The sequence below is a fragment of the Momordica charantia genome, assembly GCF_013281855.1.
Source record: "Momordica charantia cultivar OHB3-1 chromosome 2 unlocalized genomic scaffold, Mcharantia_2.0 BLBB01000002.1, whole genome shotgun sequence".
Classification (NCBI taxonomy): Eukaryota; Viridiplantae; Streptophyta; class Magnoliopsida; order Cucurbitales; family Cucurbitaceae; genus Momordica; species Momordica charantia.
Window position 1 is genome coordinate 8,489,141 of NW_028275160.1, and position 24,955 is coordinate 8,514,095.

Genomic DNA, 24,955 nt, shown 5'->3' on the forward strand with positions numbered 1-24,955 from the left:
GTAACTTTATTATTTGAGCAAGTAGTCTTGCAAATGCAAGGTTTCGACTTGATAATAAGCATACATGTGACCATCTACTTGATGCGTTTATTAACACCATAAAATATCTGAAAGGACCGCTTGGTGGATTAATATGTCCACATATATCACCATGAATTCGTTCTAAAAATGTAGGTGATTCAGTCCCTACTTTAAATGGTGATGGTCTAATGATCAATTTGCCTTGAGAGCAAACATCACATGATAATTCATTAGATTGAAGAATCTTTTGGTTCTTTAATGGATGTCCATGTGAATTTTCAATGATTCTTCTCATCATTATGGACCCAGGATGACCTAATCGGTCATGCCAAATGGTAAATATATCTGGATTTATGAACTTCAAATTCGTAGTTGCATATGTTTCCATTACTCGTATATGAGTATAATATAATCCAGAAGATAAAGCAGGCAACTTTTCAAGTATACGTTTGTTATATGAGACAATAGATATAATATAGAGATATTATATATTATTCTTGTTATCAGTCTCAATATGATAACCATTGCAACGTATATCTTTAAAACTCAGTAGATTTCTCTTTGATTGACTAGAGAACAATGCATTGTCAATTGTAAATTTTGTTCCTCTAAGCAAAATTATGTCTGCTTTTCTAAAACCTTCAATCAAGTTTGCAGAACCTGATATAGTATTGACTTTTGCTTTCAACATTGTCAATTTAGAAAAATATTGTCTACTTTTCAGTATTGTGTGCGTAGTCGCACTGTCTGCCAGATATAGATCACCATTGCTCATTTTCAAGTCATCCAATATATGAAAATTGTTCATGCTTCTTCATTAAACAAAATAATTACAATAAGAAGAAGGAAGAAGAAAAAAAAAACTTAAAATACAAAACATAAATAAAAGATATAAAAAAACATTAGTTCTGAATATTCTCAAAAATCAAAAGAAGCACTTGTTATTCTATCCATTTTGCTCACTGTGCCAATTTGTTCTCCAGGAGATTCAAGAAAGTCAGCCACATCCAAACTTGTAATATTGTCAGTGTCAAAGATATCACCATTCTGGTAGGCAAGATTTGCTTCCACATTTTTTCCTTTTTCTTTCAAGGAAGCTTGATAAAGATTCACTAAGTGTTTCGATGTACGACAAATATGTGCCCAATGCCCAGTCATACCGCATCGGAAGCACTTATTTTCAACACTTCTGGAATTCTGATCTTGTGGAGCTTTTTCTTTATGATCAACATTTCGTGTGGTTCTTTTAAAATTTGGACGATTATAACGCCCACCACGAAATGAAAAATTATTTCTTCCTTTGCCACGGTCACGCCCTCGACCATGACCTCGACCTCGACCAAGATTATTGAAATTTACAGCATTCGCCTCTGGGAATGGCGTTGTTCCCGTTGGTCGAGATTCATGATTTTTCATCAATAGCTCATTATTTTGCTCAGCAACCAGAAGGCATGATATGAGCTCAGAATATTTCTTAAAACTTCTCTCGATATTGTTGTTGCAAGAGTATATTCGAGACATGGAAGGTTGAGTATGTCTTTTCTAGCATATCACTATCAGTAATTTTTTCTCCACATAACTTCAATTTCGAACTGATTTTGAATAGTGCAGAATTATAATCACTTACTGATTTGAAGTCCTGGAGCCTCAAATGCATCCATTCATAACGAGCTTTAGGAAGAATAACTGTTTTTTTATGATCATATCTTTCTTTCATATTTTGCCACAAGGCAAGGGGGTCTTTTATTGTCAGATACTCCATTTTCAACCCCTCGTGAAGATGGTGACGAAGGAAAATCATGGCTTTTGCCTTTTCCTGACTTGTGGTTGTATTTCCTTCTTTGATGGTTTCTCCCAGGTTCATGGCATCAAGATGGATTTCAACATCTAGTACCCATGACAAATAATTATTGTCATTGATATCAAGAGTGGCAAATTCTAATTTGGTCAAATTTGTCATGGTGACACTGTCACAAAAAAAAAAAACTCAAATTAGAGATTTAACATATGAAAACAACATATTACTTGAAAAATAAAAATTAAATTACCTACCTTCAGAACATACCTTCAACAGGGGAAATGACAGAGGCTCGTGCTGATCACGTGTTGTAGAATTGAGGAACGAAACAAGGCAACGTCGGGAAAATAAAATAAACAAAACAATTCAAATAATAAAGAAAATTCAAAATTCAAAATAACATTTCCCACCAATTTTCAAACTTGATTTCCCACCAAATTTCTCATTAATTTCTCACAAATTCTCACCACTAATTTCTCACAAAATCTCACTACTAATTGAGCACCACATTGACCTTATTTATAGGCCATGGATAAGCATGTGGTGTGATTTACATGACACTAATAATGTCTAAAATTGAGACACATAGGGCATTATGATTTCAACACATGGTACATGGATAATGGAACATATGTGGTTATGAATAAAAGACACATAGAGAACATATGGAGCATGGATTTTGAGACACCTCAAAATTGGACACTAAGGAAGGGTTAATTGGCATCTATTTAAAAATTCATAATAGTTTAATATATAACAAAACGTTAGCTTGAAAATTTTTAAGAATTTCTAATAAACAAACATAATAAAAATTAAAGTACTTATATATTTTTTTTAAAAATATATATTAAAAATATGAAATATAACCTAAAATTCATTAAAAAAAAGGTACGAAATAATGCAATTAAATGATAAAATTGGTAAAATACATATATCTTGATGAAGTTTGCATATATACATCTTAATTTTATTTTTTTTGTTATTATTATTATTATTTTACTGTTTTGTCTCGTTTATTTATGTTATCATAAAATTAAGTTCAATTGAAAATAGTTCGTGCATTTGCACACGTGGTATCGAATTAGTTATAAAAAAGGTGTTGAGACTAAAACATATGTTAACTCATCTTAAATTTTGTGATTTGAAATTCAAGAAATTTTTGTGATTTGAAATTCAAGAAGTTTGAATTTTTTTTTTATCTTATTTGGAAAAGAGAAATATTTAAAATGATTGTAATTGAATTTGAGTTTTTGGTTGGAAAAGAAAATAAATATTTCATTCATACAAACTTTTAATTTTAATTTATTAGTTAAAAATTCAAAATATGACAATCCTAAGATAATTAATTTAACTTAAAATTCTTGAAATATCCTACAAAATCTTATCTTTCTGAGAATATTTATACTTGAAAAATATAATTTTGTTATATTTTATGATAACAGACAGTAAAATTCATTTAAAATCCATTAGGATATGGAACCACTTAGAATAATGTTGGGCAAACAAACATATCATCATAAATATAGTCACCCTCTCATGAAATAAATGAAAAAGGTTTTTCTATGTCTAAGTTTTTATTAAATAATTTATAAAAAAAGTTAATGACGAAGACTTAACTTTTTATATATATATAATATAAAGTCTAGAAATTAAATAAAAATTTTAAATAAGAACAAAAGTCCCAAGGGCAAAGCTATTTTTTTTCTTTTAATACACACATAGATTGATATTTTAAAATAAATGTTAAAATAATATTTTAGTACTCCATGGTTTGAGCTAAATCTTATTTGATATTTTAAAAGGGTTAATTTGGTTTACCTAGTTTGATCTTAAATTTAATTTAATCGTTAAGTTTTAAAAGTTCCAATTGGATCGGTATATTCAAATATCACCAATTATCTTTATAGTCACATAACATGAACATATAGCATGTTTTTATTTGATTGAGCGTGTTAGTTGACTATATTAAAATTTAGCGTTTAATAAACAATAGGAGAAAATAAGTATATTTTCACATGGGTAAAACTAAATCACTGGGAACCTATCGAAACTTGTGAAAACCCCACGAACATAAAATTAAGTTCAAAATTGTAGAAACTAAATTAAAAATAAGTATTAAACTACAATGATTAAATTGGTAATTTAATTGCCAAAACGAATATAGCTAAACGGTAATTGGCATATAGTTCCAACCAAGAAGCTGTGAGTTCGATCCTCCTCCCCACATGTTGTGCTAAAAAAAACATTATTCATTTGTGTACCCTACTTCTATAATTTAGTTCCTATGATTTAATACTTTATTAATATGAGTAGATTGAGATGTAATTTTTTTTTTTTAATGAAATAAGATGTGAATTTTAGAGATCTCTTTCTATCCATTTTATGATCTTCTTTATTCTTTATTCTTTATTTTGTAAATTAAACAGATTATTTGTATATTTGTTTGAACAACATTGAAATGGTACATGGGGGATAACTTTCCATATTAATATCTTACTATTCACTTTTTATACTTTCCTATTTTGCCCTTGTAAAATTAGAAAAATAAAAAAATCATCCTTTTCTAAGGCTAAAACATATGATCGGTTAAGTTGTAAGTTTGGTTCCTAAACTTTAAAAAGTGTATGATAAATTTTTTAATTTTTAATTTCGTACCTAATAGATTCCCAAACTTTTAAAGGAGCAATTTGTATATATGTAAAACAAGCATATTAAAACCAACAAGAACATAGGTCAGCGGTAATTGATATTTACTTCTCTCCTCGAGGTCGGAGGTTCGATTCCCCATATCCCCAATTATTGTACGGAAAGAAACAAGCATATTAAGTACACATTAGACTATATGAATGATACACTATCACTAGGGAGCCCCTCATTATAATTTCCTCTTTAAGATGAATTTATTATACATAAAATTAAAATTTCAAGAACTCACTAGATAAAAATTTAAATTTAAATTTTAAGGACCTAATAAACCACATTCTAAAGTTCAAGGACCAGACAATTATAAATAAAATGAAATTATCTTAATAAATAAAATTATAGCTTTCAACTTCTCATATAATTTTTTTTACTAAAATGTCCTTAAGGGATGTAGCGACTAGGGCCTTGGGTACGACCTACCTTGAGGTCTCAAGTTTGAGCCGTTCAAGCAACGAGAGTCACCTTACATCGATTCCAGAAAATAAGAAAAATGTCTGGATACTAAATTTAAATAGACATCATAACATTATTGTAGAGATAGAAATGATTATTTTTTTTCTTGGTCCAAAATAGGATTTACTTATATTTAAAAATTAACAATATATTTGTTATCCTTTTCATATTGTTCTTTTCATGGTTTTATTTTAGTTGCCAGCTGTTGATGAGGTCAAAGGGACATTGATTTTGGTCCTTTCTGCACAGCTTCCCCTGTCCCAAGTCCACGTTGACTTACAAAATAGGACCACTTTGATTTATAAACTCCCTCCATTCTTGATTTTGTATGATCTTCTTCCCCAAATAGACTGATCAGAAAGTAAGATCAGAGCGATGGCTGAGTTTCTATGGACTTTTGGAGTACAGGAAGTGTTGAAGAAGGTGGTGAAACTTGCAGCAGAGCAAATTGGCCTCACATGGGGCTTTGAGAAGGAGCTTTCGGAGCTAAGGGAATGGCTACTCAAGACTGAAACCTTCTTAACTGATATCAACACAAAAAAATTGCATCATGATTCAGTGAGGCTGTGGGTGGAGAAACTTCATCATCTTGTTCGTAAGGTCGACGATCTATTTGACAAACTTGTTTATGAAGATCTTCGACGGAAGGTGGAGACTGAAAAGATGAAGAAGGTACGCAATTTCGTTTTCCCTACTAAGAATTCTTTTGTCTTTCGTCACAAGATGGCAAAGAAAATAAAGAACATTATGGAACAATTAAGCAAACATGAGCATGAGGCAACTCGTTTAGGACTTGTTGGTGATGAATCCATAGAAAGGATGCAGAGTGATCTTAGCCAGATTCGTGAGACAGTCTCAGAGCCTGATGATTTTGAAGTTGTGGGAAGGGACGGGGAAGTTTCAAGCATAGTGGAACAGGTGATTGAAGCCAGCAATCGGCATGTTGTCACTATCTTACCTATTTTGGGTATGGGTGGATTGGGAAAAACAACTTTGGCGAGGTTGGTTTTCAATCATAAGATGATCAAAGAACATTTTAATGAAACTATAGGGGTATGTGTGTCCGAACCTTTCGATGTCAACAAGATTTTGAGAGCAATCTTACAAAATCTAAAGGGTCCTTCAAGTAGCTGTGACAATAGGGAGGTCTTATTTCGTGAGCTTAAAAAGGAGATGCATGGTAAAAGATATTTTCTTGTGCTGGATGATGTTTGGAATGAAGATTCTTTTTTTGGGAGCAATTGAAGAACTCTTTAATGAGAACCACTAGAAAATCTGAAAATAGTATTGTTGTGACTACAAGGAAGGAGTGCTGAAGTTGTCAAAATCATGGAACAAACACTTCATTGTCATCATCTAAGCAAACTATCTGATGATCAATGTTGGTCCTTATTTGTGGAAAGCGCAAATGCTAGTGGAGTGCCTATGACTTCAAATTTGGAGGTTGTTCGAAAAGATTTGGTTAAAAAGTTTGGTGGTGTACCCTTAGTTCCTCGAGTTTTAGGAAGTGCAATAAGATTTCAAGAAAACTATGACAATTGGGTGACAATGTTGGAAAGTGTAATCAGAACTCCGCTACAGTTGCAAGAGAAAAATTTTGCTCTACCCCTATTGAAATTAAGTGTGGATCATCTACCATCTTCGTTAAAACAATGTTTTGCTTATTGTTCAAATTTTCCCAAAGATTTTGAGTTTAAAAAAGAACAACTAATTCAAATGTGGATGGCACAATGATTTATTCAACTAGAAGAAGGAAGAAGCAACCAAACAATGGAAGATGAAGGAGATACGTACTTCAAGATCTTACTATCTCGTTGCTTATTTCAAGACGTTGTTAAAGACAGTAGAGGGAGAATCATAAGTTGTAAGATGCATGATCTTATACGTGATATTGCATGTGATGTTTCAATGGATCAAAAATTGCAATTAGATCCTAGAAATTTATCTGACGAGGAACTTTGGACAAATAGGAGCAAAAAAATTGCAAGTAAGTTGCGCATGATAGTTTGTTATGAAGAGATGCCTCACATAATAGAGAAGGTGATTCATCATAAGATTGCGAACTTTGTTTGTTTGCGTGTTTTGATGATGAACTCACGATCCATTTACAAGTTACCAGATTCAATTGGTAAGTTGAAGCACTTGAGATACCTCGACATTTCAGGTTGCTTAATACAAAAGCTTCCAGAATCTATTGTTTTGCTATATAATTTGCAAACTCCAAGGGTCGGATCCTCGCCCATTGAAAATCTTCCAAAGAATTTAAGAGAATTAGTTAGTTTAAGACATTTGGAATTCTCAAAAATCTACTTTGAAGACACCAAGCAAATGCCTCCACATTTGAGCCAATTAGTTCAACTTCAAACGTTGTCTTGTTTTATAGTAGGGTTTGACAAGAGTTGTACGATTGCAGAACTTGGTCCTCTTAAAAACCTTAAGGGCAGTTTGGAACTTTCAAATCTAGAGAGAGTTAAAAGTAGAGAGGAAGCCAGAACAGCAAAGTTGATGGAAAAGAAGAACTTACGTGAGCTAGTTTTTAAGTGGAATTGGTGCAATGAAAGAGGGGATCATAACAACCACAATGATTCTCAAGTGTTGGAAGGACTCGAGCCACACAAAAATCTTCAATCTTTGAACATCCAATCATTTCTAGGTGAATGTTTGCCCAACAAGATTTTCGTTGAGAACTTAGTAACAATTAGACTAATTGATTGTCAAAATTGCGAAAGGCTTCCAATGCTTGGACAATTAACAAACCTAGAAGAACTTCATATTGTTGGTTTAAATAATGTACAAAGTATAGGCAACGAATTCTATGGAAATGATCATTCCAATCAAAGGACAGCAATCTTCCCCAAGCTGAACATATTTAAACTCATTTAGATGGAGAAGTTCAAGCAATGGGAAGAAGTAACAGCTGCATCAAACATTACAACTTTTCCTCGTCTTGAAACCTTGGAAATTTCAAAATGTCCGATGTTATCGAACATTCCAGATGTTTTTGGTTCATGTGACGAGAATGGTGTCAAGCACCTTGAAATTCTGCACGTTTCAGAATGTTCCAAATTGACCCAACTCCCAAATGGGCTACAATCTTGCCACTCCATCCAACATTTGAGATTAATTGACAATTGCTCTTACTTGACCTTAAATTTGCCGAACAATCAAATGTTGTCTTGTTTAAGAATCAAGTTGCCAGAGAAGTTAGCCCACCTCACGAACTTGAAAGAAATGGACATTTTTGGGTGCATGATGCACCATGATCTCATGCACCTACGTCCTGTGCGTCCTGTTATTAGGCTTTCGTTGGTTGACGAATTAAGAAGAGTGATGGTTCAACTTCCTCAACATCACGATCATCTTGTTGCCTTGCAAGAACTGTCTATTCAAGATTTTTGTGGCGACGACGACGTTGAAGCTTTGCCAGAATGGTTGGAAAATCTTACGTCTTTACAAACATTGAATCTTTCATTCTGCGTGCGTATGAAAAACTTGTCTGTTCAAAGGGACCATGTTCATGTGCCTAATCGAATTGAGTATTCTAAATGTTTCTCAATGTCCACACTTGAGACTCGGCGAAGGCAACTGGAAGAGGGTCAAGCTTTCCCTTCTTCTTCCAGTAATTGATGTTTATGTTAATGACAAGCATTAGTGGTTCTATTTTTTTTCCTTTTTCAAGTTTTTCTTGTTTTTTCTTTGTTTTTAGTACAACGAGGGTGTGGATTCGAACTTATGACCTATTTAGAGATAAGTACTAATTATCGCTTAGAAAAACTCATGGGTAACCTTTTGAATTTTGCTCTTTGGATGAGTACGTGCATGTGTTGTATTATTCCGCTTAAGGTATGGTTAAGTTTGTCATGTTTGAACAGGAATGGCGGCCAATTTTCCCATGTTGACGCGTATTTGGGTCAAATCCTAATCTTTTTTTATTAAGTTTCTTTCTTACTATTATTATTTTGATGATGGTTATTTTTTTAATTAATTTAGTAACTCTGTACGGGAAATTTATCATTTTATTATAATTATCTTAAGAGTAATTTTGTCACTTAAATACAAATCTCTCTCTCAATTATCTAATTTTATCTCTTTTCTATATACTCTCTCTATCTTTATAAGTTTCTCTATATCCTTTCCACCCCTCTAATTTTCTCTCTCTTTCTAAATACTATTTCTTCACCTTTATAAATTTCAAATTAATTTAAATAAATGGTGATTGGAGTAAAGAATTTGAATGTGTGGAGAATAAGAGTTTAAGAGGGAATGAAAAAGAAAAAAAAAGGATTAAGAGGAATAAATGATGTTTTTGAGAGATAAGAAATTATTTGAGAGAGTGGCGTGGGGCAAGGGAATTGGTGGAATTTGAGGGATATGCACAGGAATGAGAGATGATGAATGACAAGATTGTGATCGAAGTAATAGAGAAAATGATTAAAATTTAAAAATAAATAAATAGAAAGATAAAGTTTGCATTTTTAAAAATGATTATGAAAATGAAAACATTAGAAATATTAAGATTTTACGTACTATCCGTAAAAATAATAATGTACAAAAATATATATTATATTTTAAAAAAAGAATACAAAAGTTAGCCATTAATAAAATAAAAGGGTTATATATATTATATTTTTAAGCATTGTTTTGTGTATTATTGTTCAAATTTTTCTAAATTTTTTTTTTTTAAAAGAACAACTAAATGAAATATGAATGGCACAATGATTTACAGATCTACAAGCTGAAGGAAGAAGCAACAAAACAATGGAAGATGAAGGCGACAGGTACATCAAGATCTTGTTGTCTCACTGCTTATTTCAAGATGTTGTTAAAAAATGACAGAGATTTTTGTTTTTTTTAAGCACCACTATTTATTACAAACAGATGATGTCTTATAAAATCGAGAGGTGATGTTAAGGATTCCACATTGAAAAGAGAGGGGACCTAAAATAGGTTTATAATAGACATGAGCTACTCCTTTCATCGCCAATTGGTTTTGAGATGGAACCATGAATATTAACATGGTATTAGAGCCCAAAACACTCCACGATGTTGAGGAGCACATGTTAAGGATCCCACATTGAAAAGAAAAATCAAATTACAGAACTTGGACCTTTGAAAATCTAATATTTAGTTTATTGAGTCGATCAAGTTGAGTCAAAGAAGAAGCCTAAGAGTGCAAAATTGGTAGAGTGGGAACTTGCATCAGCTAACCTTGTTTTTGGAGTTGGCCAAATGGAAGAAAAGATGAGGAGAATCACAAAGATTTTGAAGGGTTCAAGGATTCAACCGCCCAAAAATCAGAACTTTGGTCATTGGATCCGTTTTAGTCAAATGTTTTCTTGACAAGACTTTTGTTGAGAATTTAGTAGCAATAAAACTATCTTCTTGTCCAAATTTTGAAAGCTAAGGCTTCCAAGGCTATGTAATTAACGTACCCAACTTAGAGGACATTTTCATTATTGGCTTATATGAGCTCGGAAGTATAAGCAATGAATTCAATGGAATTAACGATTCCAACAAAAAAATATTGTTCCCCAATTGGTTGAAGAAATTTATGACTAAAAAGTATGAGAAGTCTTAAACTTGGATAAGTGTTCCAATTTACTTTAAACTTTAAAAAGTGTCAATGTGGCTTGAACTCAAGACCTCCAAAATATTCTTTGAGGTCACAGACCTCCAAAACTATCTCTTGAGGAGGACACTAAGTATGAAATTAGTTTGTTGAGTATAAATGTTAAAGTTATTTTTAAAACAAATAAAAAAGTCATGACTTTATATATACATAATATAGTATTAATTTGTTCAAAATAAAATATAATTAAATTATCTATACAAATATAGAAGAAAGATTATGTGTATTAAAAAGTAACAAGAAAGATAATGAAAGTTATAATATTTATTAATTTTTTTAATAAAATTAAATTTCTTTTTATGAAAATATTTTTAAGTAGAAAATATATCAAATATTTTAGGGGAATTGTATTGGGTAGCAAATTAGTTTTATATATTTTACAATATAGTCCCTTTTTTTACATTTTCAAATATAGAAAATTTTTTAGATTTCTGATTTTGAATATTTTCGTATTCCCAAATTACCTTTTCCAGACATACATATTATAAGTATATCAGACACTCATATCAGTAATATATCAAAAGTATATCATACATTTATATTTCAAATATATCAAACTCTCATATGATCAGTAGTATATCACATACATACCCAGGTATATCAGAATATTATATCAATAGTATATCGGACGTATATTAGATATATATTACATAGAAACTCACATCAGATATATCAGAATATCATATCAATAGTATATCAGACGTATACAATACATATACAGTATTTAATAGGTTTTTTGTTCATCGTTAGGATTTTTCTTTGCAATCTAGGGTTCAATTTTTTAGAATTCCAAAAAAATCATACCGTATTTAATAGGTTTTTTGTTCATCTCATTGTTCATTCTATTTTAAATTAGTGAAGTGTTTATGTTCTTCCTTCTATTCTAATAAGAAGTATATCAGTTGAGTATATCACACTGATATACTAAATATAAGATATATTTTAGGTATACCAGTATTAATCTGACATATATAAGTGGATAGAGGGATGAAAATGTAGACATATCGATTGTATATAGGGATAAGTGGTATATAAGGATTAATCCGTATGTCGATGCTGAATCAATGGATAGAGGGATGAAAATGTAGACATATTGAGGAAAAATTGTTAACTAAATAACTTCTTTTATTATGAAAATAAGAAAATTAAAAACAATAAGAGTTGATATGGTTGTTAAAAAAAATGTATATAAAAACGAAATTTAGCTACTAAAAATTAGAAAGAAAAAAAAAACGGGTTTTAGTTTTATGGCTTTTAAGTTTCTACATTATTTTAAGTTTTATATTGGTTATTAAATGGTGTTAAGTCTTGCATACCTTAACAAAGAGAAACTTATGATCGTTTATCTCAACAGAATTTGCAATGAATGAGAACAAAATTTCCATTATTTGATGATGTTTTTACTAAATGGTAGTAACGAAGACTTATTTTAAACTTTGTAATCATTACATTTTACTCCTACGATTTCATCAATCTCATTTCTTATTCCGTGGACCTTACATTTATAATTACTACTCAGAAATATGGGGATTTCATCACTCTCATTTCTTATTCCGTGGACCTTACATTTATAATTACTACTCAGAAATATGGGGATTTCATCACTCTCATTTCTTATTCCGTGGACCTTACATTTATAATTACTACTCAGAAATATGGGGATATTGTGGGTGAGGAAACGACGAATCTATGTTTGAAGTTCTTAAATGGTCAGTCTGAATTGGCTCGGATATGAAAGATTTTCGCCCTATAAGTTTATGTAATGTGATTTACAAGCTTATGGCAAAAGTCCTGGCTAATAGGTTGAAACAAGTTCTTGATAAGGTTATTTCCCCCAACCAATCAGCGTTTGTGCCAGGAAGATTAATTACAGATAATGCGATGATTGGGTTTGAGTGTATTCATGCAATTAACAATAAAAGAACAGGGAAAGATGAAGTGGTCACTATGAAGTTGGATATGAGCAAGGCGTATGATCGAGTCGAGTGGGGGTACTTGAGGGGGGTTGTGGAGAAATTGGGGTTTTGTAGTAGATGGATTACTTTGATATGGATTGTGTTGAGTATGTTAGCTTCTCAGTCATTCTTAATGGTTTTCCTAGAAGGATTTTTATTCCTCAAAGAGGTCTTCGCCAAGGCGATCCTTTATCCATGTACCTTTTTCTCCTTTGTGCAGAAGGTCTTTCCACACTCCTTAATAAAGAGGAACAATTAACTTCGAAATTATTCAGGTTTGTGTATAAATAAATATTGCCCTTCTATAACCCATTTATTTTTTGCAAATGACAGTTTGATCTTTTTCAAAGCTACCCGTCGAGATTGTCAAGCTATTAAGAATGTTCTTCACTTTTATGAGAAAGCGTTGGGGAAAATTATCAACTTTGAAAAGTCAATATTTATGGCCAGCAAAAACACAAGTTTGGAGATGATCGATTATATCAAAGATGAATTGAAGATCAAGTATACGAACACTCTAGGGCAATATTTGGGGTTACCTTCGCAGATAACTCGGAGTCGATGTCAAGTCTTTAACTCAATTAAGGAGAGAGTTTGGAAGGTGCTTCAAGGTTGGAAGGAGAAAATTTTCTCAACAGGAGGTAAAGAAGTATTGATTAAAGCAGTTGCTCAAGCCATTCCTAATTATGCCATGAATTGTTTCAGGTTACCTGTTAGCTTGTGCAAAGAAATCAATTCTTTATGTGCTAAGTTTTGGTGGGAATCATCAGATGAGACAAAGAAAATACATTGGAGGAGTTGGAAGAAGATGTGTATAAGTAAAGATAAAGGGGGCATGGGTTTTAATGATGTGAGCATTTTAAATCAAGCTATGCTAGCAAAGCAATGTTGGAGATTGATTAGGAGTCCGGATAGTCTTTTTGCGAGGGTTATGAGGGGAAAATATTTTATTCATGGTAACTTCATGAGGGCTCAAATTGGGAAAAAATCCTTCCTTTGTTTGACGAAATATAATGTGGGGCAAAGATTTGTTTGTAAAAGGCTGTAGATGGAGAATTGGGAATGGGGCTGCTGTTACCATAGGAAATGATCCATGGATTCCTCGAGAAGGCAATTGCACGCCAGTTTATGTCTAAGATGGGATGAATCACAATTCTGTGGCATGTCTAATGAGTGAAAGGCGAAGGTGGAATGAGAATCTTGTCCATGATAACTTTTGTGAGGAGGAAGCTGAAATGATTCTTAAAATTCCTTTACTGCAACAGAGTCAAGAAGATGAAATTATATGGAATAAAGACAAAAGAGGGTTTTTCATTGTTAAAAGCGCCTATCACTTAGGGATGGAATTGGAGCGAGCAAAAGAATGTTCTACTTCTAATAGCGAAAATCAAAAGCTGTGGTGGAAGAAATTCTGAAAAACTAATGTGTCCCCAAAGATTAAAATCTGATGTTGGAAGAGTTATAATGATATTCTTCCTTCTAAAGTTAATCTGGTGAAAAAAATAATTATTACTGATCTGTTTTGTCCTTTTTGCACGAAAAGAGAAGAGACTACTCAACATATCCTATGGGAATGTAAGGTAATTAAAGATATATGGATAAATTGCACCCCTATTGAAGCAAATTTTTTCTATATTTACACGACAAACTGGACTACAAAAGAGTATTGGGAGTAGCTAATTGATAAGGCTGGTGAAGAAGAACGTAGAAGAAGCATGATAATAGCTTGGCAGATTTGGGAAATGAGGAACAAATCAATTTTCAAGGGTGTTCATTCATAAACTAGAGACATTCAATTGGCGATTGACAGATACATAATCAACAGTGCAGGTCGAAACACAAATCTAGAAGGAAAGTCGACAAACAAGGACTTGCACCTGACAAGGCGAATTGGAGACAATACAGGTGCCCGATGGAAACCTCCCATGTCAAATTCATGGAAGTTAAATACAGATGCAGCATGGCGAGCTGAAACAAACACCGGCGGGATTGGCTGGATTTTAATTCATCAAAGCAGGCTGTAGAATTATAAGAGCGGAAAGAAATATTACTTACCTAGAGCTGATGGCTATTTGCGAGTGATTGCGTGCGATTCGACAAGAACACTGTCAACCAATTCACTTGGAATCTGACTCCCTTGAAGCCATTCATCTACTTCACAGACAGTGTCAAGATCAAACTGAAATTATTTGGCTTTTAAAAGAAATCTGGCAGATGATGGAAGATATGGAAATAGTTTCAATGAAACATATCAGTCGAGAGGCAAATAAGGTGGCCCATGGCTTAGCCAGACGAGTGATGGAAAACGATTTGAGGGAAGAGTGGATTTGTCAAACTCCCTCGTGGCTCGACAATTTAGTTTTTCCATAATTTGTTTTATGTCAAGTTGTTTTCTTCTCATTACCTCAAAAAAATTAATAATTACTACTTTAAACACTCTACCACTTGTTTCCTCCCTCTATTAATGGATCATTATTTTTTAATAAATTGTTTTACACTTTAATTAATGTTAATTCGGCCTTAATTTAATCTTTTTACTTTACAATTTAGATTTAGTTTCTGTTCTATTCTTACAATTTAGTTTCATTAAGTTTCAAGAGATAACCCTATACTTTATTTCAAAAGTGAATTATTTTCAATTGAATATATTTTAAAGTTTTATGTGCATGACCATTATAATGGTCCTGCAAATAAGACTTTGGTTCATCATGAAATCGTAAAAGCTTTAGAAATAGATCTTTTAACTCTTCATTGCTTCATCAAATTCACTGCTAGAACTTTGGATTTTTGTGACGTTAATAGACAGTAAATCACTGTTGAAATTTTAATAAAAACGCCACTAAAGGTAAAAAAACGCGTTTTTAGAGTGAATAAATGGAGATTTACGGAATTTTGACCTTTTTTAACCGTCACGAAAACTTTAGCAAAAAATTCGTTTTTCGTGACGTTTAAAAAACGTCAAGAAAGGGTGATGCACGTTTTTTGCAGGTCATGGTGGAGTGTTCTGAATTTTTTACTTTTCATGACATGTTTCTAACCGTCACAAGAAAGTCACGTTTTTTGTGATGTTTTAAAAAATTCACGAAATGTAGAAATGCGTTTTTGACGGGAAAAGATGGAGGTCTTTGGATTTTCGACGGGCCATTCCATGACGTTTGGGAATCGTCACGGAATGATAAGACTTGTTTTTGGCGGGAAAATCAGATTTTTTGGTTTTTTCCCGGCGTTTAAATCCTAAGATTCAAAAATGTTATGTGGACGTTAAAAACAATGGTTGTCATGACACGACAGTTGTATTTTCTCAAAATCCCATTTCTAATTTACAAATAATTCCTTCACCACCCTATCATTCTCAGAATATTTTTGTAACCTTTGTACGTTTTTTATTGAGAAAGAAACAGAAATAAAAAAAATGTATGTATTAAGATAAACAAAATATGAAACGTGAGGGAGAAAAAAATATGGCACATCTTGAGAATTGAGGAAGAACAAAGAAGAGACAAAATGTGGCATTTTCCTTTAGAATTGAGAAAGAATAAAGATAAAGAAAAATTATGGCATACCTTAATGATTAAGAAAATAAAGAATAAGGAAGAAGAAAATTTGTGGTGTATAATAGCTTGAGAATTTAGGAAGAGTGCTTTTTGTATAAAGAAAACAGTAAATGGAATTTGAACCATCAAAATGGCATAAGTTTAATTTTAAAAAATATAAATTGAAAAAATAAAATACTTTTCACCATCAAATTTCTTTCTTAAAAAAAAAGGAAATTAAACAAATTTGTTTGATGGGTTTTGGCCCTATATAAAGAGCCCTATCAACAACACAATAAGAACAAAAAATCCTAAACTCTTCTCTCCAATATTCTCTCATACCTTCAAGTAAGTATAACATTAAGTTTCATGTTTTTTTCTTTTTTTTTATTATTGTTTACCTATTATGTATATGTATTATGCTTCATCCCTCCTCATTCTAACTCCTTCTCTCGAAATCGATCGGAAGTTCAATCTCCTATCCCACGATAATGTACTAAAAAAATGATTAAATCCATTCTCTTCCTTACTGATATTGAATTCAAATTTTGTATTTAATAGGCTTACGTTCAAATTACTCATATGCAATAATCAACTTGTTACTTGTTAGTTCTTTGGAATAAAATTTGAGAAGCTTTTCAAAAATTAATCATGATCTTTAACAAAATTAAGCCCGATTTGAATAAGATATTATGAAAGATTATCTTCTAATTTAATTAGGAGATTAAGCAAGGATGGATGTATAGTTGGGTCATCGAGCCCCCGAACATAAAAACAATATTTAATTTGAACTTTACCACCCTTAAACTGAGTAATATCTGTTTTATTTTTTTCGAACAAATAACTGTTTTTTATATAAGGAAAAAAAAAACTGGGAGTGATTTTTTTTCTTCGAAAATTATTAACTTTTTATTTTTATATATAAGAAAAATATATATTATAACTTTTAGTTTCTTTTTTGAGTTTGATTTTTTTTTTTGTTTAAATATAAATAGAAATGAGTGGAAAATATTTTAAATTTCTGTGAAGTATTTTTAAAATAGTATATTTGTATAAAAATATTTTTAGTTTCAGTAAATTATTTTTAAAATAATTTATTTTTATAAAAAAGTTTTATAATTATTATAGAGGGAGAAATTTTTATTTATTATTTCAAGTTCACTCTTTTTCTTCTATATTTACGCAGAAAATTTTGTTCTATGTTCTTTTTTTATAATATCATTGTGAGTATCGAGGTCAACTTGCAAGCACCTCGACTTAATCTCACCGGGTAGCTACTTGACCCTACAACATTTAATATAGAGAAAACATTAGAATTAATTCTTAAAATAGATGGCCATCATGGAGTCTAAAGTAGGGTTGGGTTATATTTATATACTTAGTAAATAAAAATTTGAAAGTTTAAGAATTTATTTTATTTTATATATATATATATATATATATATTTTGAAGTGCGGAGACCTATTTGGACATAATATTGAAAGTTTAAGGAGAAGAACTTGTAATTAACCAATTTAATAATAAAATATATAAACTAAATACATGTTAATATTAATGTGTTCAAATTATTTTTATTCAGCCCCTGAAATAAAGGTTTGAATCCACCACTTATCATTGTAATATTTGAGGCAAATTTTGTTGAGCATAATTAATTTTCAATAAAGCCGCTTGAACAAAAATTCTAGATTCATTAACTGAGATTAAGTAGCTATGGTTTTTCAATTCCAAAACTTCTTTCCCCTCCCTGCGACTCAGCATAAAAGTTCAATCAAATAAAATTGTTTGAGCCCGAAATTGATTGAGCTCGGACACGATTCAGATCGGTATGCTCAGGACGAGCTATGGCCAATGGTCGGCACCTTCCTTGAACAGTTTTTGAGACCTGCAACACAAAATTAGCACTCCGACGAGCAAGTTAGTTCTAGTCCGAGCTAACTTGCCGAGTTTACTTAGGATTGCGTACCTTGCATTTAAGGCAAGGGTTTCTATTTATAGAAACTGGGCCCGACAAGGATTCTGACACACCCTAAAATCGCGGCGTGTTGTCGGGCACGGAAGGGATACTGTTACGGACTCTGTATCAGCTCAGCTCGGCACTATGGGTCCTACCCTGACTGCCGACCTGAGTATTTTGGAGACGCTTTCTTCACTTCACCCGCGTGTTTAACCAACCCACCTTTTCTCGATCGTGACACGTGGCAGGTCAGGATTCGCCTCCAACAAAAATCATATTAGTCCAATGATGAAGATACATAGAAAAGTATTTATAATATTTCATAGGTTTCTTTAAATTATTTTTTTCTTCTTTTATCTTTAATACATATACCTCCGCAAACAGTATTGCATTTTGCGAGTATTTGACTCATGTGCATGTTTATAGCTAATTTTTCTTTTGATTTGATCCGACACAGTGGTTAAGGTATATATTTTCTTCTAGATGTATTTTATTTTGATTCAAACGTGAAAAATTTAGATTATTATCATCATAACATCGATGCTTGACAAGAAGCATTGTTAATCATTTGCTATAGCTCGACATTTTGAGTACGAAATGTTGCACTTTATGCATTAATTTATTGCACTGTTTTGATGTAAATCTACTTAGGGTATGTTTGAGATTGATATTTTAGCCTAGTTGATTTTGACCGGGATAAAATCACTCTTAAACATACCTTTAATTTGACTATGCTCAGTAGGTCAAGATACCTATGTTCACCAGTTCAAATCCTCTCATTCCCGCATGTTGTATTAAAAAAAATCTAAAACTATTTGGAAGTCTAATTTTCTATTTTTTTTTTTTCCTTTTCATAGTGATGAGTCGATTCTTAGATGGGTAAAACTTACATAGTAACCAAGATCGGAGAATAGGAAATTGTTGCTACCCACAACTTTTGTGATCATTTAATGAACGAGAGCAAATTATTGTAGGCAGCACAGAAATTTGGAGTTTGGCGAAATGGCTGAGTCCCTATGGACTTGCGTTGTTGAAAAAGTGTTGGAGAAGATCGCAAGTGTTGTAGCTGAGCAAATTGGAGTGGCAACTGGCTTTAACAATGCACTAGAGGAGCTGCACAAAAATCTTGTTGAGGCTGAAAATATCATAAATGCTACCACAAAAAAGACTTCACATGATGATCTACTGAGGAAGGGGGTGAATGATCTTCAGCTTACTGTTGATGAAGCCAATGATGTGTTGGACTTGATTGTTTATGAAGATCTTCGTAAAAAGGTGAAGTCACAAACCAAATGGAAGGTACCATTTTCCTTTTGCACATCTAAATATTCTCCTGCCTTTCGTCTCAAAAGGGCCAAAGAAATTAAGGAAATTCTAGGGATGTTATCAGAACATATGGACAAGTTACCTAAATTAGCATCTCTGGGCGATAATACCACAGAAACAGAGATTGATATGAACCAACTTCGAGAGACGGACTCAAAAATCGATGATTTTGATATTGTGGGTAGGGATGTTGAACTTTCGAGCATAGTGGATAGGGTGATTGATGCTACAAATAGACATGTTACGTCTATCTTACCCATTGTGGGTGTCGGTGGACTGGGAAAAACAACATTGGCGAAGTTGGTCATCAATCACGAGAGGATCAAACATCATTTTAATAATAATACCATATGGGTGTGTGTGTCTCAACCTTTTAACGTCAATAAGATTTTGGGAACAATCTTAGAAACTTTGAAGGATACTCCTAGTGGGTTGGAGTACAAAAAGGAGGTCTTACTTGGTCAACTTTACAAAGAGATGCGTGGAAAAAAATATTTTCTTGTGCTTGACGATGTTTGGAATGAAAATCGTCTTTTGTGGGATGAGTTGAAAAATTGTTTGATGAAGATCACTGAAAATTCAGAAAATGGTATCCTTGTGACTACAAGGAGTGCTGAAGTTGCAAAAATTATGGAAACACTTCCTAGTCATCATTTAGGTAAACTATCTGACGATCAATGTTGGTCCTTATTTCAAGAAAGTGCAAATGCAAATGGACTATCAATGACTTCAAGTTTGAAAGTTGTTCGAGAAGAGTTAGTTAAAAAAATTGGTGGCCTACCATTAATTGCAAAAGTTTGGGGAAGCGCAGAACAATATTTAGGAGACCCTGATAAATGGGTGATAAATTTAAAAAGTTTAGTATGTAATTCATTGCAAAACGAAAACAGTGCTACATCCGCACTAAAATTAAGTGTGGATCGTCTACCTAGACATTCTTTAAAGCAATGTTTTGCCTACTGTTCAAATTTTCCCAAAGATTTTGAGTTTACGAAAGAACAACTAATTCAAATGTGGATAGCACAAGGATTTATTCATCTACCAAAAGGAAGAAGTAACGAAACAATAGAAGATGAAGGAGATAGGCACTTCAAGATCTTGTTGCGTCGTTGCTTATTTCAAGATGTTGTTCAAGATGATAGAGGAATAATTGTAAGTTGTAAGATGCATGATCTTATACATGACATTGCATGTGATGTTTCAAATGATCATAAATTGCAATATTCCAACAATTCATTGGATGGGGAAGTTTGGACGGATGAGAATAAAAAAATTGCAAGCAAGTTACGCACCATAATTTATTGTGAAGATCAAATGATGCCTCCCATAATGGAGAAGGTGATTCATGATAAGGTGATGAACTTTGTTTGTTTGCGTGTTTTGAAGATGAATTCAAGGTCAATTTCTGAGTTACCAGATTCAATTGGTGAGTTGAAGCATTTGCGATATCTCGACATTTCAGGTTGTTCAATAACACAGCTTCCAAAATCTATTGCTTTGCTTTATAATTTGCAGACACTAAATATGGGAGGCTTGCTGATTAAAGATCTTCCAAAGAATATAATAGATTTGGTTAACTTAAAACATTTGCAATTTTATCCGTATCATTTTGATACATATAAAATGCCTGCATATTTTGGTAAGTTGACTCAGCTGCAAACGTTATCTTATTTTGTGGTTGGGTTTGAGAATGGTCATAAAATTTCAGAACTTGGACTTCTGAAAAACTTGAAAGGTAGTTTGAATCTTTGTTTTCTAGAGAAAGTTGAAAGTAAAGAGGAAGCCAGGGCTGCAAAATTGGTGGAAAAGGAGAACTTAGATGAGCTAGAATTTGAATGGAGTCAGTCTCATTTAAGAAAAGATAACGACAGTTACAAAGATTTCGAAATATTGGAAGGACTTCAACCACACAAAAATCTGCGATCATTGAGTATCGAGCGCTCGGCAATCAAATCTTTGCCAAACAACATTTTTGTTGAGAATCTGGCAGTAATAAGCTTAAGGGATTGTCAAAATTGTGAAAGGCTTCCAATGCTTGGGCAGTTAAGAAACCTAGAGAGACTTGAGGTATATGGCTTGCATAGTGTACAAAGTATAAGCAATGAATTCTATGGAAATGATTGTAACCAAAGGACCTTATTCCCCAAGCTGAGGGCATTCTTACTCTCTGATATGGAGAACTTAGAGCAGTGGAAAGAAGTAACAGTTGCATCAAATCTTACAACTTTTCCTTGCCTTGAAAGCTTGAACATTTGGAGATGTCCCAAGTTAATGAACATTCCAGATGTTTTTGGTTATTGTGATGAGAATGGTGTTGAGCACCTTAGACATGTGACTATTTCAGGATGTGATGGATTGAACAAACTTCCAAATGGGCTTCAATTTTGCCACTCCATTGAAGATTTGACAATAGAGGACTGTTCCAATTTGACCTTAAGTCTGCAAAATAAGAACAGGTTGTCTTCTCTAAGCATTGGTGGCTTACACAAATTGCCAGAGGGGATGGCCCATCTTAAGAAGTTGGAAGCAATGAAAATTAATGGAGGCATCCAAGACTATGACTTTAGTCCTCTCATGCACCTTCCTTCTCTTACATATCTTCATTTGTGTGACGATTTGGGAACTGCAACCCATGTTCCTCGACAAGTTGAGCACTGCACTACTCTGAAATTTCTAATCATTGAAAATTTTGAGCATATTGAAGCATTGCCAGAATGGTTTGGAAACTTTACATCTTTGAAAAGATTAGGACTTTACTTTTGCAGCAATCTGAAACAATTGCCTTCGAGAGAAGCAATGCTACGCCTCACCGAATTACGTGCTTTATATGTTGATAGATGTCCACAACTACAACTCGACGAAGGTGACACGGAGCGGGCCAAACTTTCCCATCTTCCAGAAATTGATGTTCGTTTCGGTTATCGTGTTTATAAGCTATAGATAATTCTTTTTAGCCCTTTTGGTAGCACCACCCTTTGGGTAAGTGTATTCAAATAATTCTCAGTTTAATTATTCAAGTTTTCCATTTACAAAACTATTGAAGATTCAAGGAAAAGAAACTATGATTGGTGTTATCCTATAGTTGTGACTATGAAGAACATTTTGTTGTAATTCATCATTTTGATGGTACAATTTTTTTTTTTTTGGGAGTCCCTTGCCTTGAGACGTTGCCCACGGTCTACACATTTTTATTTTTGTTTGTTTGTGATTTTAATTTTTCTATTAAAGTCATCTGGCAAAATATGCACACAAATGATGGCAGTCATATAGTTTATATTTCCATATAAATAAAAATGCAGTCGAATATAGTTTATATCTCCATGTAAATAAATAAATAAAAATATATATATAGTCGTAATAAATTTCATTATTTAGTAGAATATGTTAAGGAGTAAATTTGGAGATTATGAGAATAATTGAATATTTTGTAATAAATTTCATTATTTAGTATAATATATTAAAGAGTAAATTAGGGTATGAGAATGATTGATTTAGGTCCAGTAGGGGTGTTCAAGGAACCCGACGAGGGTTGGGTTGGGTTGAATTTAACATTGGGTTGGATTGGGTTGGAAAAATCCCAACCCGACCGATTCGGTTCAGTTCGCGGATTCGCTCTTTAAAAAATCGGTTCAACCCGAACCGAACCGAAATCATTAATATATATATATATATATATCATTTTATAATTATATAATTACTTTCAATCTCAACCCTCCATTTGCTTTTAATCTCAACGCTTCATTTCCTTCCATGTTATCTCATGTCGCCGTCGTGACCCACAGATCTAGTCGTCGCTGTCATGAAGCAATTTCATATCTACTCGAGACCCACAGATCTGGTCATCGTCGTTGTGACCCACAAATTCAGTCGTCGCCGCTGTGAAGCACGTTCAGATCTACTCGAGATCCACAGATTCGGTCGTCGCCGCCATGAAGTAGGTTCAGATCTACTCTTTAGCCATAGATCTGTCTATCCCTCGTCCTTCGTTGCCGCCGTGAAGCAACCCGATAACCCAACCCGAAGCAACCCGAAATTTTAGGGTTGGGTTGGCCATTGAAATCGGTTTCCTCAGTTCCCTAATCTGACTAACCCGAAAATTCGGGTTCGTCCCAAAAATCCTTTTAACTTGACCCAACCCAACCCGTGAACACCCCTAGGTCCCACAATAATTTAATGTTTAGAAAATCAAATTTAGAATATTAATCTTTTACATTTAAATAAAAGACTAATTATAATAAATATAAATGTCATAAATAAGGACATTTAGCATTTCGAAAAAGTTTTAAATCTATGAATCTAAGACGGTAAAATTTGTAAACAATAACATTTGTGAAAATAAATTTCCAAAATAACTCAGACATTATCTCAAAGACCTTATCGAATATAAGAAAGCTCCCTCTTAATCTGGTTGGCAGCCATTGAAAAATCAAGTTCTCTAGAATCATTTTAGCCCAAGCATGCTATTTCAACAAGCGAATAATTAGAAGTAAAAAGAAAAAAGTCGAATCAGAAAATTTTGTAAGGCAGAAGTAAATTCAAGTTAGGGTTTAAAAGTTTGCTACTTTTTAGTGTTGGATCTGACCCGACATTACAATATATCTTTTTAGCCGGACAATTGAAACTTACAGTTTTTCTTTTTATATAATTTTAGCACTTTTTATGTTATCCCCTCATTGTCCGTTCATTGAAACACAGATTTGTTGTAGTGTTAGTTTCGGTTTGTTATATTTGTAATAACTTGCTTATGGTCTATTTATATCACAAGGTATTATTTACTCTTGATTATTATATATATAGATAGATACATATACATACATACTCATTCGAAAGAAAAAAAAAGAAAAAAATAGATGGTAGAGAGTAATCATGGACATACATTATGATCATATCAAACAAATCCAATCCAAACCCCATTGAGCTAATTTTTTAAAGTTATTATTTTTGTGGAATTATCAAAATATCAAAAAAGTGGGAATGCTAGCTGTGCCACGTTTTAAAATTTCAACTATCCTCTCATTCTTTTTTTTTTTTGTCCAATTGACGTGACAATTAAATAATAAAGACGAAAAATAATGTATTGATGGAAAAGAATTTTTTAGTCTAATTGACGGTTATATAAAAAAATGCATAGATTGAAAATAATTTTTGATATGTTTAAAAGATTAGGTAGTGACACAATTTAAAATTAGGGTTTAAATTTTCCACAAATTTATATATTATCTTTTTTTTCTTTTTTTAAGCACGGACATATTTGTATAGAAAATTTGCAATTTATCATTTTTGCTTTCAACGTTATGCTTCATGCAAAGTTTAAGCCCAAGGATTTAGGCCGAAGTATTTTTTAGTCTTAATAATTAACTAGATCTGTCAAAGGCATTTTCCTCTCACAGAGGTACTACAACTTAAGCATAATATGGTGCTTTGACTTGCCCAAGTACTGAAATTTTTTTGGCTTATTTAGCTTTTAGGACTTGCAGATTACTCCACAACAACCATCTCTTGTTGTGACAATCAGGTTTCTATCACATTGCCACTAATCTTATATTTCATAAACGAAAGAAACATATCAAGCTTGATTGTCAC

General features: G+C 32.5%; 1 protein-coding gene and 2 pseudogenes across 2 annotated transcripts; 2 read left to right on the plus strand and 1 right to left on the minus strand.

Annotated features, from left to right (window-relative positions):
* Positions 1 to 939: 939 nt before the first annotated feature.
* LOC148212767 (uncharacterized) lies at positions 940 to 1,981 on the minus strand (annotated as a pseudogene).
* Positions 1,982 to 5,262: 3,281 nt separating this feature from the next.
* On the plus strand, positions 5,263 to 9,438 carry LOC148212768 (putative disease resistance protein RGA3; annotated as a pseudogene).
* A 6,918-nt stretch (positions 9,439 to 16,356) lies between these two features.
* LOC111017143 (disease resistance protein RGA2) lies at positions 16,357 to 22,521 on the plus strand. Of its 2 annotated transcripts, none has more exons than XM_022292823.2 (2): positions 16,357 to 16,440; positions 19,021 to 22,521. In XM_022292823.2, the coding sequence occupies exon 2, from the start codon at positions 19,049 to 19,051 to the stop codon at positions 22,310 to 22,312; it is 3,264 nt and encodes a 1,087-aa protein (XP_022148515.1). In that variant the 5' UTR covers positions 16,357 to 16,440; positions 19,021 to 19,048; the 3' UTR covers positions 22,313 to 22,521. The 2 variants fall into 2 exon arrangements, with proteins under 2 accessions (XP_022148515.1, XP_087977401.1); XM_088121275.1 differs by having other exon boundaries at positions 16,412 to 16,440; positions 18,904 to 22,521.
* The last annotated feature ends 2,434 nt before the right edge of the window (positions 22,522 to 24,955 follow it).

Coding starts and splice junctions, on each gene's coding strand:
- LOC111017143 (XM_022292823.2), top strand. CDS start 19,049: ATGGCTGAGTCCCTATGGACTTGCGTTGTTGAAAAAGTGTTGGAGAAG.